At 40.4% G+C, this 17,481-nt stretch overlaps 1 protein-coding gene across 2 annotated transcripts in view; it reads right to left on the bottom strand.

Moving 5' to 3' along the window:
* The window catches only part of LOC137303458 (high mobility group protein 20A-like), a 58,354-nt gene extending 41,225 nt beyond the window's left edge, over positions 1–17,129 (bottom strand). For both annotated transcript variants that reach the window (XM_067972316.1, XM_067972317.1), the window contains exons 1-3: positions 16,586–17,129; positions 7,445–7,536; positions 3,903–4,075 (exon numbers count right to left, since the gene is read on the bottom strand). In XM_067972316.1, coding sequence (XP_067828417.1) covers positions 3,903–4,075; positions 7,445–7,536; positions 16,586–16,866 — 546 coding nt within the window. In that variant the 5' untranslated portion in view covers positions 16,867–17,129. The remainder of the gene's footprint in view (positions 1–3,902; positions 4,076–7,444; positions 7,537–16,585) is intronic.
* Between the last annotated feature and the right edge of the window lie 352 nt (positions 17,130–17,481).

Here is a 17,481-nt window from a genome sequence, read left to right as displayed (position 1 = left end):
GAGTGAAAACCATGGAATCAACTAAGAAACAATTGGATGCTAAACTGGGGGGGACTTTAGGATCATTCTGGAAGGTTGAATGGCCTTCCTCATCGCTAATTATTTTGTGTCACTGAGAAAAAAAAGTCCAGCTGAAAGTAATTCTCTTTTATAAGAAAAACAGGACAAGAGGAAGAGAGTGTAGGCAGATTTCCTGGCAGCTCCAATGTTTACTTGCTGCTGAAAACTGACTGGCATTAATCAACGTCTATAGTTGTCAGCTGTAGCACTCTCACCTCTGTGTCAGAAGGTTCTGGGTTCAAGTCCCTCACCGGAGACTTAAGCACAAAATCCAGGCTGACACTCCAGAGCAGTACAGAGGGAAGGTGCGGTCTTTCGGATGAGGCGTTAACCAGAGGCCTCCTCTGCCCTCTCAGGTGGACGTAAAAGATCCCATGGCACTATTGTGAAGCTGAGTGGGGGTGTTCTCCCCGATGTCCTGTCCAACATTTATCCCTCAACCAAAATCACTGAGTTCAGATTATCTGGTCATTATCACATTGCCGTTTTGCATGTTTCCTACATTACAACAATGTCTACAAAAGTACTTAATTGGCTGTAAAGCTCTTTGAACCTCCTGAGGTCATGAAAGGCGTTATATAAATGCTTTCTTTCTTCATATTGGTGGGAATTTCACACTTAAGAGTACTTGGAATTACTCCAAAGCATAATATTTATAGTCACAACAGGTGCAAAACCACAATTTCACTGTTTCAGCAAGATATTAGTTGCAATTCAGTGACTAATGTAATTTTAGTTATCTCAAACAAACAGCTAGTGACATAATGCATTGCATTCTAACCAGAAAGGACTTCAAGAATAGTTCCTGGAAGCTGGAAATCAAAATTGCCACAAGGTGGCATAAGAGGCAATTTCCACATTGAGGAAATCTAGTTTTCTACTGAATCCAAGACCAAGCACTAAAACAAATAACCATTCAATCTATGGATAATTTTTCGTGAACTGGTTGGGAGTGAATTTACTTTTTATATATATACATTATTTAATCACCCGTACCATTGTACACGAGTAATCAAGACGAATTTGAATTTTTCAGGACAACGAGGGCTAGTGGAAACAATGAGGGGAGTGAGCGCGCGGGAGAAAGGGAGCGAAAAAGGAGACAAAAGAGAGAAAAAAGAGAGAGAAATGGAGAAAAAAATGTGGGTTTAAAAAGTTGATCGAAGCAAAAATGAAGAAACTTGCACGTACACATGAACTGTGCATGTATATGTCAACACAATTACTATCCTCACATCTGTAAATACAAGTATTAGAAGTCTGTTAAATAGCTTGTTTATTGAGCATTTAGTGGCACCAACTTGTGTGTGTGAAACTAGCCAATTATACTGCAGGTCATCTTCATAAATTTGGGGCGGGGAGGGTGGGGAATAAAGAGAAGAAAATAGAACCATTGCCATCCCACCTAATTCCTTCAACTAATTCAGCCTCCTCCTTACCAGATTTAATCAAACTGCTCAAACTATATAAAAGGCCTGTCAAAATATTTTTCTTGTAATCTGCACATGAGCCAGCATGTAGGAACCATAATTGCACCAAAATGTTGACTCCCTCACAGATTTTTTTTTTTAAAAGTCACTCCCCTTATAAAAGCATGGTTTTAATATGACAAGAAAAATCCGACACTACTAATTAGAAGGGAAGAAGTAGCCTTGTTTCTCCCCTGCCCACACCTTGAATTCTGATGTGGGGCCGACAAGTATTAAGAATTCCACATTTGGTTTATCTGAAAAAAAGTTGAACCTACCATAAAGGGAATTTTAATTTATTATAATTAAAGTAAATTCTGTAATTATAGCCATAAACAGGAATCCAACTGCCCAATTTTACCACCACAGAAATATCAAAAGTAGTAATCACAGTGATTTATGCATTCAGTTTGCTTAAGGTAACAATTGCTCATACTCCACTATTTTAATATAACTTCAAGAAATGTTATTTTAAAAGCAACGTTCGCATTTAATAAACACAATACAATCTGCAAATAGCTGCAAAACAATCGGAGTCTTAAATTCAACAAAATCTAACACTCTTACCACAAAGGTGTTCAACTTAAATGCACATTATGAAGTTAGTAAAAAAGGATTAGATAACATTTCTCTTCCACCCTTCCGATCCAAGAGTAATTTTCATTTTCACCCCCAGCTACAATTCTATCATTTACACAAAATTACCAACACACTTGTTCATGCAAACGCATGCAAACGTCGCATCAATAGACTGGAACTTATATTTACAAGATCTCATTGTTCCAGAATGCCAAGCCTGTGCAAATCAAAGTTGCTGCTCAAATTCTACTTCCCATTGAAGTATCCTCTAATGCCCATGTGATCATTTGTTAATAAACCAAAGGGGTGAGGTTCCAATTTGGATTCAATTCAATTACATTTCTCTTCAAATTAATTAATTGTAAACAATGGCTGGAATTATATATATGTAAAAAACTGCTGGAAACAAGGTGATCAGGCCCTGCAGATTCTTGATAAATGCATATGTGATCCAACTACAATTTCCCAACATACTGATTATCATTCACTCCTCCACTGCAGAACTCTAGACCCAAAACTAAATTCTCAATTTTTCCAGTGATTAATGCACTAGTCAATCCACTACCAGATTTCACCAAGACTGCAGGATTTATTTTTAGAAGTGTTGCTTTTGTTTCAGTACAATCACATGAAGCACATGGTACATTTGCTATTTTTACTCTTCGTTTGCAAAAATCCAGGTCAAAGTGCGTTATTTCTCAGCAAACCAGTTTTGCACGTTTCAGGATTCAGCCATAACTGGAAAAATTGACACACCCTAAAATGTGAACTAATGGATTGACAAAAGCAGCTCAATGTGCAACTGAGTTGCTCTATGACTCACTGTATATATTTTCAAAATTAAAAAGAATTTATTATTTTCTTTGCCTACTATTCAGTAATCAAGCTGTAGAAAAAGATTCAAATAACCTTCCTTATTTAAAGTGTTCATGCAAGACACAGCAAGCCAACTTACAGACAACTTGTTAATGCGGAATAGTCCCATTCAAAAGAGCTTACATTTCAATAGTTTACTCATAAAACACAATGCTCTTTATAGTATTCTTAACGTAGGAACAGGAGTAGGCCATTCATCCCCTTAAGCCTGTTCCGTCATTCAGTTAGATCATGGCTAAGATCTGTACCTTAACTCCATCTACCAGCCTTGGTTCCGCAACCCTTAATACCGTTTCCTAGCAAAAAACTATTAATCTTAACTTTTTGTGTTGCACAGAAAACCCAGTTTGCAGCACTGCATTGTTAGGGCAGGCTCCTTTGCTTCTTCGTCCATTCAAACAACTGAACTCCGTGATGTTACGACTTCACGAGGTCTGAAGGTTTGCTGCACGATGTTCTGAGAGGGGTTTTCGGCAATTTTTTCCATCAAAAATAGAATTAGCATCTCCTCAAAAGAAGAAATTCATCCCAAATTTTTACATGTTACAAATTAAGTGCATCTTTTTGCTAACTTTAGACTTCTTTTGTGCAAATTAAACTATCAATTCACTTTAATATCTTCTCATGCCTAAATCTGGATATGAACAAGCTCTGGGAGGCTATGTTGCAAAGCCACAGAACCAACAAAGTCATGATATCACCCTGGGCAGGACTGGTACTTCCACCAATTGCACATTAACTCAAGTCAGTATTTTGAGTTAAAATAGAAGTTCACAAAGAAACAAATCTTTTATTTCTTTTGTTTTTAAACCTAGGATGCCAAAATAATAGAAATCAATTACTTTACTTTGCAGAGTTTATCCTACTCCACAATACCCAGATAAGAACCTAATTTCACCGATCCTACTACATGAATACCTTTGGTTCATCATTCTCCATTTCTTTTGTGCCACTGCTTCCTTCTACTTGTCCCTCCAGAATAACATTTTGCAGCTGCTGCGATCCTGCATCCAAAGGGTGAATCTGAAGCAGTGGATTGCCTGTTGAAATAGCACTCACACCATCTCGTTGCAACAAAGGTTGTGGAGACACTGAAACACATTTATAAAATAAACATATTGTGAAATACCTATATATTAAAAATCTCGCATCTGCACACACTTCCTGTAACACTTTTGTCACTTACACTATCACCATTACACTTTCTTGACTGACTCGAAGTAAAACAGTAGCAAATCAGAATAGGTAGGGAATGTAAAAAGCAAAAGCAGAGAAACCAGCCAAATTGAAACTATTAAGGACTTATCAAAACAACTAATCTTGAAAGACCAATCAGGAGAATGTACCAATAAAAGAAAATTAAAGAACAAAAAGGTCAACCAATTGAATTATTCAATAAACTATTATTTAGCTACCATAAGTCAATGGGCCTGATCCTACACCTTTTATGGCATGCCATCAGGCCTAAGAATTTATAGTATAAAACAATGTATCCTCAAACTCAGAGTGTAAAATACCATGGGAAATTTGCCAAATACATATATCAAAAGTCTTGTGTCTACAGAAAATTCCTGTTACATTCTTTCAGTCAGTCACATTTTCTTGATTTGCTGCTGTTTTACGTTCAGCCAATCAAAACCGTAAAGAAAAGTAACACATTAATCCAAAGTGAGGAAAATGGCTAGAGACTGCCAATAGGAAACTACTAAGGACTTGTAACAACAACCAATCCTGAACGACCAGTCAGGAGAACCAACCAATAAAGGAAAGAAGATAAACCAATTAAATCAAAATCGCTTCTTGAAAAAAAAATTGGTCCAACTTTCTTTCCCCCCCCTTCATTAACTGAAATTTCTAATGTCTAAAAAAAGGTTTTAAACAAAATTAAAACAAAAAATTACATAGTTTACAACAACATGATTACATTTACCCAACCAACAGCAAACCATTTTTGGGCTTTAAAAGCAATTTTCTTTGTATATAAATTTGGAAACTGTGTAAATGAGGTAATTTGTTTGTTTATGGAAAATTTGTTTATTAAAGACTACTTAACCAAGAATTTCCACTCTAGCAGCACTGCTGCCGAAAGTGTGATGGGACAGAACTTCTGCCGATCCATCTGTATTGCCACTAACTGTGGTAAATTTCCTCCCATTAAAATGCTGGAAAATCTTTGCTGCTTCAGGAGCCTGGTGTCTGCAGTAGTTTAAAGGAGCCAGTTGCCACGGAGGCAGTCAGAAGTGTTGGGATCTCTATTTTCCAGCAAAATCTGACAGTAACAGAGATTGAATCGATTGCCCCATGCCAGCCCGAGTAACTCTGGTCACCAGTAAAATGTTGGCGTAACTAACTTCCAACATTGTCAAGGCAGTAATGTGACATATGCCACTACATCATCATTACCGCCCACTTCCGGATTTAACGCAGACACATTGGGATGCGCGCGCAATAGTAACACGGAAATCCCGTCCCCACTTAAAGTTGGCGGGCCGATACTTAAAGGGGCAATGTATCTCATTGCGATAGTTGAGGCACTTAATTATTTGCTCATTGGGAATATCAAACAAATTTAACCTTACATGTTCGGGTTTCCCATCGCTTCTGATTCACGTCAGGTGAAAGCAGGTGGGAAGGTCCAATCCATGAGATGAGCACCTTTATTATGCTGCTTGTGGGCCAAGAGGTGCATGAGTGCTTCATCCATGATGCACTGCAGCAACTCGCCAAGGCTTCTTCGACAGCACCTCCCAAACCCTCGACTTCTACCACCTAGAAGGGCAAGGGCAGCAGGCACATGGGAACAACACCACCTGTACGTTCCCCTCCAAGTCACACACCATCCCGACTTGGAAATATATCGCTGTTCCTTCATCGTCACTGGGTCAAAATCCTGGCAGTCCCTACCTAACAGCACTGTGGGAGAACCTTCACCACATGGACTGCAGCGGTTCAAGAAGGCAGCTCACCACCACCTCCTCAAGAGCAATTGGGGGTGGGCAATAAATGCTGGTCTTGCCAGCGATGTCCACATCCCATGAATGAATAAAAAAAGGTTCAGAGACCCTGCGTTAGCCAAAAACGATCAGCAACACATTAGGTCTCAAAGGCTTTGCAAAAGCATTGGGATCATGTAAATCAAACTAAGTATTTGCTCATCTAAACTAACAAATATTTGGAAACAAGTTTTCATTGTCACTACTACACTACTGTTTCTATTCAATATTCCAACATTCTTATATTTATACTTTTGACATTTATCGAGTGTTCTTTCTATTGATTCCATTCTTTTTCATATAGTGACCTGTGTATTTTATGTCTTTCTCCACCTTTTCTTCTTTCTTTTATGTTACAAGCTGAAGTCTTATATTAAGTGTTCAACAATTCAAACACTAAATATCCTGTGCGATGCACATCTTTTTAAGACTACGTCAATGTAGCACTTTGAAGCACCAATGTGCTGGGACAATGGTTTGTACCAGCAGTCCCCCTATACACTAGGTTCCAATCTCAACCATGCCAATTACAGATAATAAAGTTCTACCATTATAGCAAACTTCATATATATTACTGACTCTGTTATATTTATTGTTCCTCTGAACTTTCTTCTCCTGAGTTGCAAAGTGCCAGCCTGCATATTCTTCTTCTTTTGCCACATTCAACTCAATGTGCTAGTCTAAATAATTCTTTCCTTGGACATTAAAACTGTGGAACTCCTTATGGCTGACTGTAAGACTAAGGAAAAACTATCTACAGGTGCTAAAACTCAACTCAAACTCAATGCAACATTGCCTAATTATTCCTTCCTGATTTGGAAATAAAGAACTTGCATTTTTATCGCAGCTTTTGCTACCTCAGGATGTCCCAAAGCACCTCACAGCTAATGAAGTACTTTTGAAGTATAGTCACTGTTGTAATATAGGAAAATGAGGCAGCCAATTTGTGCACAGCAAGTTCCCACAAACAGCAAAGAAATAAATGGGATCATCTGTTTTAGGTATTGTTTGAGGGATAAATGTTGGCCAGGACACCGGAACAACTGAATAATGCAGTGGGATCTTCTACATCTACCAGAGAGGGAAAACTGGCGTCTTATTCGAAAGATGGCACCTCTGACAGTGCAGCACTCCCTCAGCATTGCACTGAAGTACCAGTCTAGATTATGTGCTCAAGTCTCTGGAGTGGGGCTCGAACCCACGACTTTCCGATTCAGAGGCGCGAGTGCTACCACTATGCCAAGGCTGACATCTACTTCAACACTTTTAATCTTTTCAACCTTTGTGGTTTCCTATATCCTGAAGTTTAACTGAACTCCTTGATGTATGACAAATTGCAGACTGGGCATTATCCACTATTTAGCAAGTGAACAAACAAAAGCATTTACTGTAAACACACCCCCCAAGACAGAATAAACCCACTTTGAAGTAAAGTGTATCTCCAGCAATAGTATACAAGTCCATTACCTGCAGCCTGCAGTTCTAAATTCACATCCGAATTCAGCTGGCCAACGTAAGACAATGTACCTCCATTAGCATCTGTAGTCACACACACTATCCTGAAATTAATTTAAAAATATAATCAGAACAAGCCTCAGCAAGGAAAAGGAAAATTAAAATCAAGCGAATTATTTTGTTATTCAAAACAAAGAGTCATCTGTCCTCATTCACTAACACTATTTTGATACAAGAAAATGGTTGAATAAAAGGACAGGTTTGTCATAGCTGTGACATAAAATAGAGCAATTAAAGCAAATAAAACAATGTTTGCTTTAGCACTGACTTGTCAGAAATGGGTTTACTCCACTTAATAACCTCCGTGTTTCCCCCCACCCACCGTTATGTTGTTTTTTTTAGTTGGCACATACAACTGATACTTGTTGAAATTACTCACATCTAAATATCACAATCCCAAATATCGGATAACATTGCTATTCTCTGTTGGCTTGGAGCTCCAGTTATTTTCAGTCTGTACTGCTGAGCATTTAGCTATTATGTCAATATGCTATGATAATATTTAGATTCATTTTTATGGGCAATACTGAAGTAAACTTTCCCTTTTCTGGCTCTCTTAAACCAAATGTTGGTTCTGTGTTTTTTGCGACTTGGAACGCTGGAGAACGTATCAGGAGTATTAGTTTCACTGGAGCTGTCATCCATTACAAAACACAGAAGCACAGCTCCGGGAGTGAGCTTGTACCAATCTTTCCTCCCTTTAAGGACGTTCCATGGGCCAGAGTGACTCTTTTGTCAAATTTCCCTCCCTTTACAGAAGCCACTCTCAGGAATACAGGAGAGAACGAATTAATACATGAAGTCATAGCTGGGAACTTTAACCCTACACTCATTACTTCAATGTAAAATCTGTTGGGATAGACACGTAAACAGTTCTTTATAATGTTTTTTAAAATGGTTTATTTTACGTTTTTTATTGAAAATATAGGAATTTTGAGTTTTTGTTTCTCTTTGATGTCCTTTCTTTCAGGAGCTAAAAACTACTGGCCACACTTTAGCTGCATTTATATTACAGTACTAGCACAAGCACTAGTACCTCTTGAGACACTGAGACCCCCACCTCAAGGGGTGAGCTGCCAAGGGGTCTTTGGAGGCCGAGCACCACCAGAAGCATCGTCTGTCCTCAATGCCGCTGGATGCTACTGGCTGCCTTCCTTCAGCCAGACTATACAGGCCATCAATTATTTTACATCTTTGGACTGTCCATGCCCAGAAATATAAACATGATATTGTGAATTTCAATATCTGGGTATGTACATTCTTGCCCTTGCACAGCATTTTTGCTATTGCCACCAGTGGTATGAATCTGCCCAGCAATGTAAACAGAGCAAATTCCAGCACTTGAACAAACTGCAAAACTACTTCCACTGAAGCAGGTCCACAATATAAACACTCAGTCAGATTTTACTTAACTAAAGTACAAATCACCTGCAAATATACATAGAAAGCCACAAATACCCATATGCAAATGTTCAAATCAGCATAGTGTTGCACTGATATAAATAGTAGGACGGCTCATTCATTTTGATATTTGACAGCAGTGTTTATTATATAGGACTAAGTGATATTTTAATTGTCCAGTGGAGAAATAGTGCAGTAGTCGTATTTTTAAAAAAAATCTGAAGAGGGGAGGAAAAAAATACCTAAACATCTCACCAGTGACAGTACGTTTGCAGCCATAGAATAAGGTGAGGTATCTACACTGTCCAGTAAAACTGTAAGGAGCCTCTTCACATTACCACAGAGATGCTGATAGTGACACAGTACAGACTTTCTCAAACTGAACAGGCAGCCTGGTACTACACACTGTGTGCATCATCTATAGCACAGACAGTATGACTAGATCAGAAAGTAAATGTTCTTGTAAATTAAAAGGTACTCCTGTCTAACTAAAACCAGCAAAATCTTGCTAGAATCTTTTGGCTCAGTAAAAATGTGTGATCAAGACTACGTTAAGATATACTCCACACATGAATTCCAGGCATGTTCCAGGCAGTCCTTCCATTTCTCCAGATCACAGCTCATACAGCTTCGACCCCTGGGGGTTATCTGGTGATTCACTGTTGAGAGCGGATAATCATCCTTTTAAACCTGCAGGCATTTCTGACAAAATGGCATTCGTTCTGTTTTGAATTTAGTATTGTCAGTGAAGTACCAGCCACAACTTGTCTGCGCTGAAAGAAATCAACAACTTGGATATCCTGATAATCCTTTCTTCCGTATCTCTATCCAAGATAAAACTTTATCAGCAGTTTGGCTTTAGTACAGCTATACAGTGTGCAAGTTCTCAGTTTGTAGTCAGGAGAATAGTAGTAGCTTTTATCGTGATAATCTATTTTATAAAGATCTTTTGCCTAATTTACTTCCATGCTTATTTTCTGGGCCAGCATTTATGGGGCTTAAAGCTTCCCTTCATTGATGCGGAGATGCCAGTGATGGACTGGGGTGGACAAATGTAAGGACTTGCACAACACCAGGTTATAGTCCAACAGTTTTATTTTAAATCACAAGCTTTCGGAGTACTGTGTGCAATTTTGGTCTCCTTACCCAAGAAGGTATATACTTGCCTTTGAGGGGTGCAACAAAGGTTCACTAGATTGATTCCTGGGATGAAAGGGTTGTTCTAAGAGGAAAGATTGAGTAGAATGGGCCTATGATCTCTGGAGTTTAGAAGAATGAGAGGTGATCTCATTGAAAGGTATAAGATTCTAAGAAGGCTTGACAGGGTAGATGCTGAGAGGATGTTTCCCCTGGCTGGGGAGTCTAGAACTAGGGGACATAGTCTCAGGATAAGGGGTCCGATATTTAGGAATGTGATGAGGAGGAATTTCTTCACTCAGAGGGTCATGAATATTTGGAATTCTCTACCCCAGAGGGCTGTGGATTCTCAGTTGTTGTGTATATTCAAGACTGAGACCGATAGATTTTTGTACACTAAGGGAATCAAGGGATGTGGGAAAGTGGAGTTGAGGTCGAAGATCAGCCATGATCTTATTGAATGGCGGAGCAGGCTCGAGGGGCCATACGACCCACTCCTGCTCCTATTTCTTATGTTCTTCTGCTCTTATCCCTCTAGAAATGAACCACAGTGCTTGGTTTGCTTTTTTTTAAAATGGCCTTATTAACCTATGTCACTAATTTTAGTGATTTGTGCACCTGTATCCCTCGATCCTTTTGCTCCTCCACCTCATTTAGACTCTTATGTTCCAAGAAGTATGTGGCCTACTTATTCTTCCTACCAAAATGCACCATCTCACACTTATTGAAATTCATTTGCCAATTACACACCCATTCTGCAAATTTATATGTATTTTTCTAATTTGTCTTATTTCTTAGTAAAGTATAGGATGAGGTCAACCAAATTCTGGATGAATTGGAGTTTACCAGGCTGGGGAATAAAGGATTGGAGAAGTTGTGTTGGACCAGAATTCAGGGACTCCCTATCTGTCAATTTCCTTTATCCACCAAATTGGGGGGCAGGGGTTGTTCCTCCATTATTCTCGATATTGAACTATTTAATCTAATATTATTTAATCTAATAAAGAAATTGCATCGCAACTGTGGCAACCAATTTAGCACACATCCTGGCAAAATACAAAGCTTTAAAATGCTTCGGGTGTTTTTGTATTCTATTAACATATCTTCGGTTAGTGATTGTACCTTCTTGTTTTGAAGCCTTTTGTGATTGTATACCGTCTACGAAGTGAACACAATTTCCAAACTGTATCTCACATCCTTGGCCAATGTGACTCCCTTGATGGGGAAAAAATTGCAAAGTTTTAGAATTCATCAATAAATTCTAAAACTTATTTTTCTCGATCAAAAAAGCTGCACTGAAGAGATTTTGCTGCACAATAGCAGAATCACTTTTTAAAAAAAACTTGAAAATGTGCAGAATTAGGCTAATTATAAACCTTTGATGTACATCAATGTATTTGGTGCAAATATTTACTTATTAGCAAAAATATGTTAAAAAGAGACACAAGTATGTATTTAGATGCAGAGACAAATGTCATTTGGGTCAACTTGCACTGCAACTGCAGGCCAAATTTCTGACGGGTGATTTGTATTGCTTAGAAAATGTCCGAATTTTTATAATACAGGTGTGGAGAACAGATGTACTGACGTGCATGAACTGCATGCAGGTAAAGAACAACTATTTTAACAAGGAGAAACTGTTCATTTAAAAAAAACATGTGTGGTTTAAATTCAAGGTGAAGAACAGATACTGAAGGAACTGTGCTAAAAACTAAATTCAGAAGGACCAGAGAAAGTCATCCGAAAATTGGTGTAGAAAAACACTGACCAATTCACACGATCCCCTTGACCCATCTCCACACAATAAACACAGCCTGTGCAAAACGTGCAGCTCTAAAAATGTTATGTTTTCAGTTACACCAAAGCAATCAAAACAAACTCATCATTAGCATTCCCATAGTTACTACAAAATGTACTGTAAAAACCCATGGAAAAGTAGCGGGTGTGGCTGACACTCAGCAGCCAAATATCGCTCACATGAAAACATACATTAAACAACGGTGTAAAGTTTCCGCTGGATTGCGCTGATTTTCAGCTGTATTAATAAAACTGCACAAGGTTACCGCTCTTAAATACATCAATGAATATTTTTCATTGCAAAATAAATAAACGGTTACGCTCAGTTAAGATGATTCTTGGAAGATTTTACCTTTGTGATTATGTTAACGCATTTTAGAGGCAACTCGGAATTAAACCAAGCCAGTGCAATTTGCGCCCAAAGCAGAAACTCTACCCCATTATGTTTTCAGTTACACCAAAGCAATCAAAACAAACACATCTTTAGCATTCCCACAGTTATCACAAAATGTACTGTAAAAAGCCATGCAAAAATAGCAGGTGCGGCTTACACCCAGCAGCCAAATATCGCTCACATTAAAGCATAAATTAAACACCAAGTGTGAAGGTTTGATTCATGCACCAGATTCGCAAACTTCAACAGAAGAAGGGATATATTATTCCTGAAAACACTCCCTATTGATTTTGTTAATACATCCTAAAGAAGATACTGTATTAGATGAAGCAATGTCAGCAGAAATCACTTCAGGCACTTCACTGACACCATAATAAATTTCCTGACATTGACAGATTTGTATAGTCAAATGACCATAGTTGAGAGAACTTGCAGAGAACCCAGTGACAAAGCTTTTTGATGAGAAAGTTAAGATGGATGCTTCTACATACTTTAAAAATAGGGATGAAAATGCAAACAAGTTGTGAAAAGAAAAGCAACATTAACTTCACCCTTTGAAAGATTTTTTTTATAGTTACAATGTAATTAATGCATCTAATGATTCAGATATCAAAAACAGGAGGAAAGCTCAGTGGTGTATTACCACCGTTCAAACCCTGGGGTGTTACTGGCTTGTGATACATTTCAAACGGCGAACATAAGAGATAGAAGCAGGAGTAGGTCATACGGCCCCTCGAGCCTGCTCCGCCATTCAATCAGATTATGGCTGATCTTCAACCTCAACTCCACTTTCCTGCCCAATCCCCATATCCCTTGATTCCCCTAAAGTCCAAAAATCTAACTATCTCAGCCTTGGATATACTCAACGACTCAGCATCCACAGCCCTCTGGGGCAGAGAATTCCAAAGCTTCACAACCCTCTGTGAAGAAATTCCTCCTCATCTCAGCCTTAAATGGCCGACCCCTTATCCTGCAACTATGCTCTCTCGTTCTAGACTCTCCAGTCGGGGAAACAACCTTTCAGCACCTACCCTGTCAAGCCCCCTCAAAATCTTATATGTTTCAATGAGATCAACTCTCATTCTTCTAAACTCCAGAGAGTATAGGCCCATTCTACTCAACGTCTCCTCGTAGGACAACCCTCTCATCCCAGGAATTAATCTAGCAAACTTCCATTGCACCACCTCCAAGGCAAGTATATCCTTCCTTAGATAATGAGACTAAAGCTGTACGCAGTACTCCAGGTGAGGTCTCACCAAAGTCCTGTACAACTGTAGTGAGACTTCCTTACTCTTGTACTCCAACCCCCTTGCAATAAAGGCCAACATGCCATTTACTTTCCTAATTGCCTGCTGTACCTGCATGCTCACTTTTTGTGTTTTTTATACCAGGACACCCAAGTCTGTCTGAACACCAACATTTAATAGTTTCTCACCATTGAAAAAATATTCTGTTTTTCTATTCTTCCTACCAAAGTGAATAACCTCAAATTTCCCCACATTATACTCCATCTGCCACCTTCTTGCCCACTCACTTAACCTGTCTATATCCCTTTGCAGACTCGTTGTGTCCTCCTCACAGCTTACTTTCCCACCTAGCTTTGTATCGTCAGCAAACTTGGATATATTACACTCGATCCCTTCATCCAAGTCATTAATATAGATTGTAAATAGCTGAGGCCCAAGCACCGATCCTTGCAGCACCCCACTAGTTACAGCCTGCCAACCTGAAAATGACCCATTTATCCCTACTCTGTTTTCTGTCCATTGGCCAATCCTCAATCCATGCTAATATGTTACCCCCAACCCCATATCTTGCGTAACAAGCTTTTATGTGGCACCTTATCAAATGCCTTTTGAAAAATCCAAATATACTACATCCACTGGTTCCCCTTTATCTACTCTACTACATCCTCAAATAACTCTGATAAATTTGTCAAACACGACTTCCCTTACATAAAACCATGTAGACTCTGCCTAATCATATTATGATTTTCTAAGTGCCCTGTTACCACTTCCTTAATAATGGATTCCAGCATTTTCCCTGACAATTGATGTCAGGCTAACTGGCCTGTAGTTCCCAGTTTTCTCTCTCCCTCCTTTCTTGAATAGCGGGGTTACATTTGCTACCTTCCAATCCGCTGGGACCGTTCTAGAATCTAGGGAACTCTGGAAGATCACAACCAATGCATCCACTATCTCTGCAGCCACCTCTTTTAGAACCCTCGGATGTAGGCCATCAGATCCAGGGGTTTATCTCCTTTTAGTCCCATTAGTTTCTCAAGTATTTTTTCTCTACTGATAATTACTTTAAGTTCCTCACTCTCATTAGCCCCTTGGCTCCCCACTATTTCTGGTATGCTTTTTGTGTCTTCTACTGTGAAGACAGATACAAAATATTTGTTTAACGCATCTGCCATTTCCTGTCTCAGCCTCAAAGGGACCAACATTTATTTTTGCTACTCTCTTCCTTTTTACATACTTGTAGAAGCTTTTACAATCTGTTTTTATATTTCTTGCTAGTTTACTTTCATATTCTATGAGTTATTCTACATAACACAGAGAATCAATAATTTTGTAAACAGGGGTTTGTCATAATGCAGCATCAAACGCAGGATTTTGCTACCCAGATACAGAGATTAGAACACAGAATTTCACATGCAATGGTACTGCACATGATCAAGGTCACTGATTTGCATCTTTCATGAGAAAGAAATGGATGTATGTGATCCCAAAACACAAGTAGAAATCCCATAAACCAAAGTTCTCTTAAAAACGGAATTTAACTTGTGCTGTTTCCAAAACCAGTGGGTCAAATGTTGGGCTATGTTTTCCATTCAATTGCTACGAATGGACTGAATCGCAAAAAGCAATCCCCCAAGTCACCGGTAAACAGATATCCCAGAATCTCATTAAAAACTAAATTTGGTTATTGGATCACAGTAAACCAATGACTCTGCTCATGATTTGAAGGTAATTGGCACTATGACCAGCTCAGAGGAGGTCATGGTAGTTTGTGCACATTTTTTTTCCCGTTTGAAACAAAGCTGATTTATTTGACGTATCTCCAGAATATTAAACTCCAGCCCAATTGTAGGGGTTATTTAATATCAGCAAAAACAAACCACAGCTGCCAGAATGAACATGGTGATTAACAGCATCCCTAAACCTCGCCACCTCTCCTCCTTTAAGACACTCCTTAAAGCCTACCTCTTTGGCCAAGCTTTTGGTTACCTGTTCTAACGGGTCAGAATTTGCTGTCAAAATAACGGTGAGGCTAAAGACGCTCGCTGTTATTTATGCGTAAATTGTACAGCAAATTCAGGCGAGGAGCAGATGTGCGGTTAAATGTGAATTGCCCAAAGGTGCTGTCCGAATTGCGCCGCTCCACCGATAGCTTCGCCACTGAAATGCATTGTCATGAAGTTGCTGTATTTGCGCGGTAGATAGAAACTAAACCTGCCACAGATATTTAGAGCTAGTAATTACAAGCAGAAATACCCTTTTAACGATATAATAGTTGTTCATTACTGCCAATCAACATCTCTGGCACTAAAAATTAACTATTGCAAGTATGGAGTCTCTTTCCTTCAGATTTTGAATTTTTCAGGGAGATTTTAAAAATGTCAAATGTTTTTTTTCTTACTTTTCCTTTGTTTCTTTTTTCTCTCTCAATCCAATCTTTCTTTCCCTCTCTTTATCTTTCTGTATCTGATTTGACATTGAATTCACCCTCCTCTTCAGTCCTTCCTGTGTTTATTTCCCAATCCTTAAATCTGAATGGTTAAGGAGATACACAGGTCTCAGATGCCCACTTTCCCTCACTGCGCCTTGATCAGCTCGCACTTTCAGCAACTTTGTGGGCAAAATTTCTTTGAGCTGAAGGGTGCAGGGACGAGTCTAACTAGATGCCCTGCTACGGCAAATTCTGGCACAATATCCCCTTAGGTGACACTGTGCCAATTTTTGTCCGATTATGCACCTTGGATCATCTTCCTACTTTAAAAAGGAGCTATATAAATGCAAGTGCTTATTGTTGTTGAATCCAAACAGGTGAACTCGCTGGTGTCTAGGAAGAGGGAGTGACTCCCTTACCACAAACAGTGCCACCGAATCGGTCTCTCCATTACAAACAGATTCCCTGGTGCTTGTGGTTTTTTGTACTGCACCTTCACCTCTCACTGTCTGCACTCTCTGCTTTCTCATTCACCTCTAGTTTGAAGCAGTGACAGGCTGGGGTTGAGTTCTGTTGGTTCGCTCCTCTCACTGACAGGTCCAGTGTGCTGGTCACTGCCCCCTTCACCCCCCTGTTAACCAGGGATGACCCTCACCAACGCTGCCAATCCCCCCTCCTCCCCTCCGTACCTGTGCTGACCGTCCACATTCTCCAAGGAGACGGTGACAGGCACACTCTCGATGTAAGTGGCCGAGTCCCTGCTCGCACCGCTGCCGCTGTAGGCCGTCACGTCGCCGCTTCCACCTCCACCGCCTCTGCCGCCAGAGCCCGACCTGACAATAGCCGCCACTTTCCTGCTCAGCTGAGCCGCGAAGGGAGACAAAGTGAACTCAGCCCGAGGCACAGCCTGCGGGCCTCCGGCCCCGGAGATGCCGCTGCTTGCGTCCATCTCCTCCGCTTCCAGATCCATGTCCGCGCGGAGCAGAATGGAGCCCGGGACCGACCGACCAGCGGCAGCGAGTGGAACTGGAATCGGAATTCCGAGCCCGCCGGCGTTCTGGAAGCGGAATTCCGAGCGCGCCGGCGTTCTAGAAGCGGAATTCCGAGCCCGCCGGCGTTCTAGAAGCGGAATTCCGAGCCCGCCGGCGTTCTGGAAGCGGAATTCCGAGCGCGCCGGCGTTCTAGAAGCGGAATTCCGAGCGCGCCGGCGTTCGAGAGCCGGAATTCACAATCCCGGGGGCCGCGCGAGACCGACTTCAAATCGCACAGTGCGCGTGCGCGCAGGTGCCAACAATCGAGCTCCGCTCAACCTGGAATCCGGGCCGCACCTTCTGGCTGGAAGCGGAGTTATTTCGTCAGCTGCATCTTTTTTTTTAAAAAAAATGCTTGTTTGGTCGGTTTCGACGAAAAGTCTATTCGCCGCCATTTGTTTTTTTTAAACTGAGGCGGGGCGGGGGGGGGGGGGGGGGTGGTTTGGAGGAGCCGCGCGCGCGCATGCGTGCGACTCGGAGATCGATTTCCACGGCTGACTGGAAACTCGCTCCGCGTCCGCCGCGACGTCATAGAAGCGGTGGAACCCCGGGAC

Source organism: Heptranchias perlo, chromosome 1, assembly GCF_035084215.1.
Source record: "Heptranchias perlo isolate sHepPer1 chromosome 1, sHepPer1.hap1, whole genome shotgun sequence".
Classification (NCBI taxonomy): Eukaryota; Metazoa; Chordata; class Chondrichthyes; order Hexanchiformes; family Hexanchidae; genus Heptranchias; species Heptranchias perlo.
This window is presented reverse-complemented; position numbering and strand designations above follow the sequence as displayed.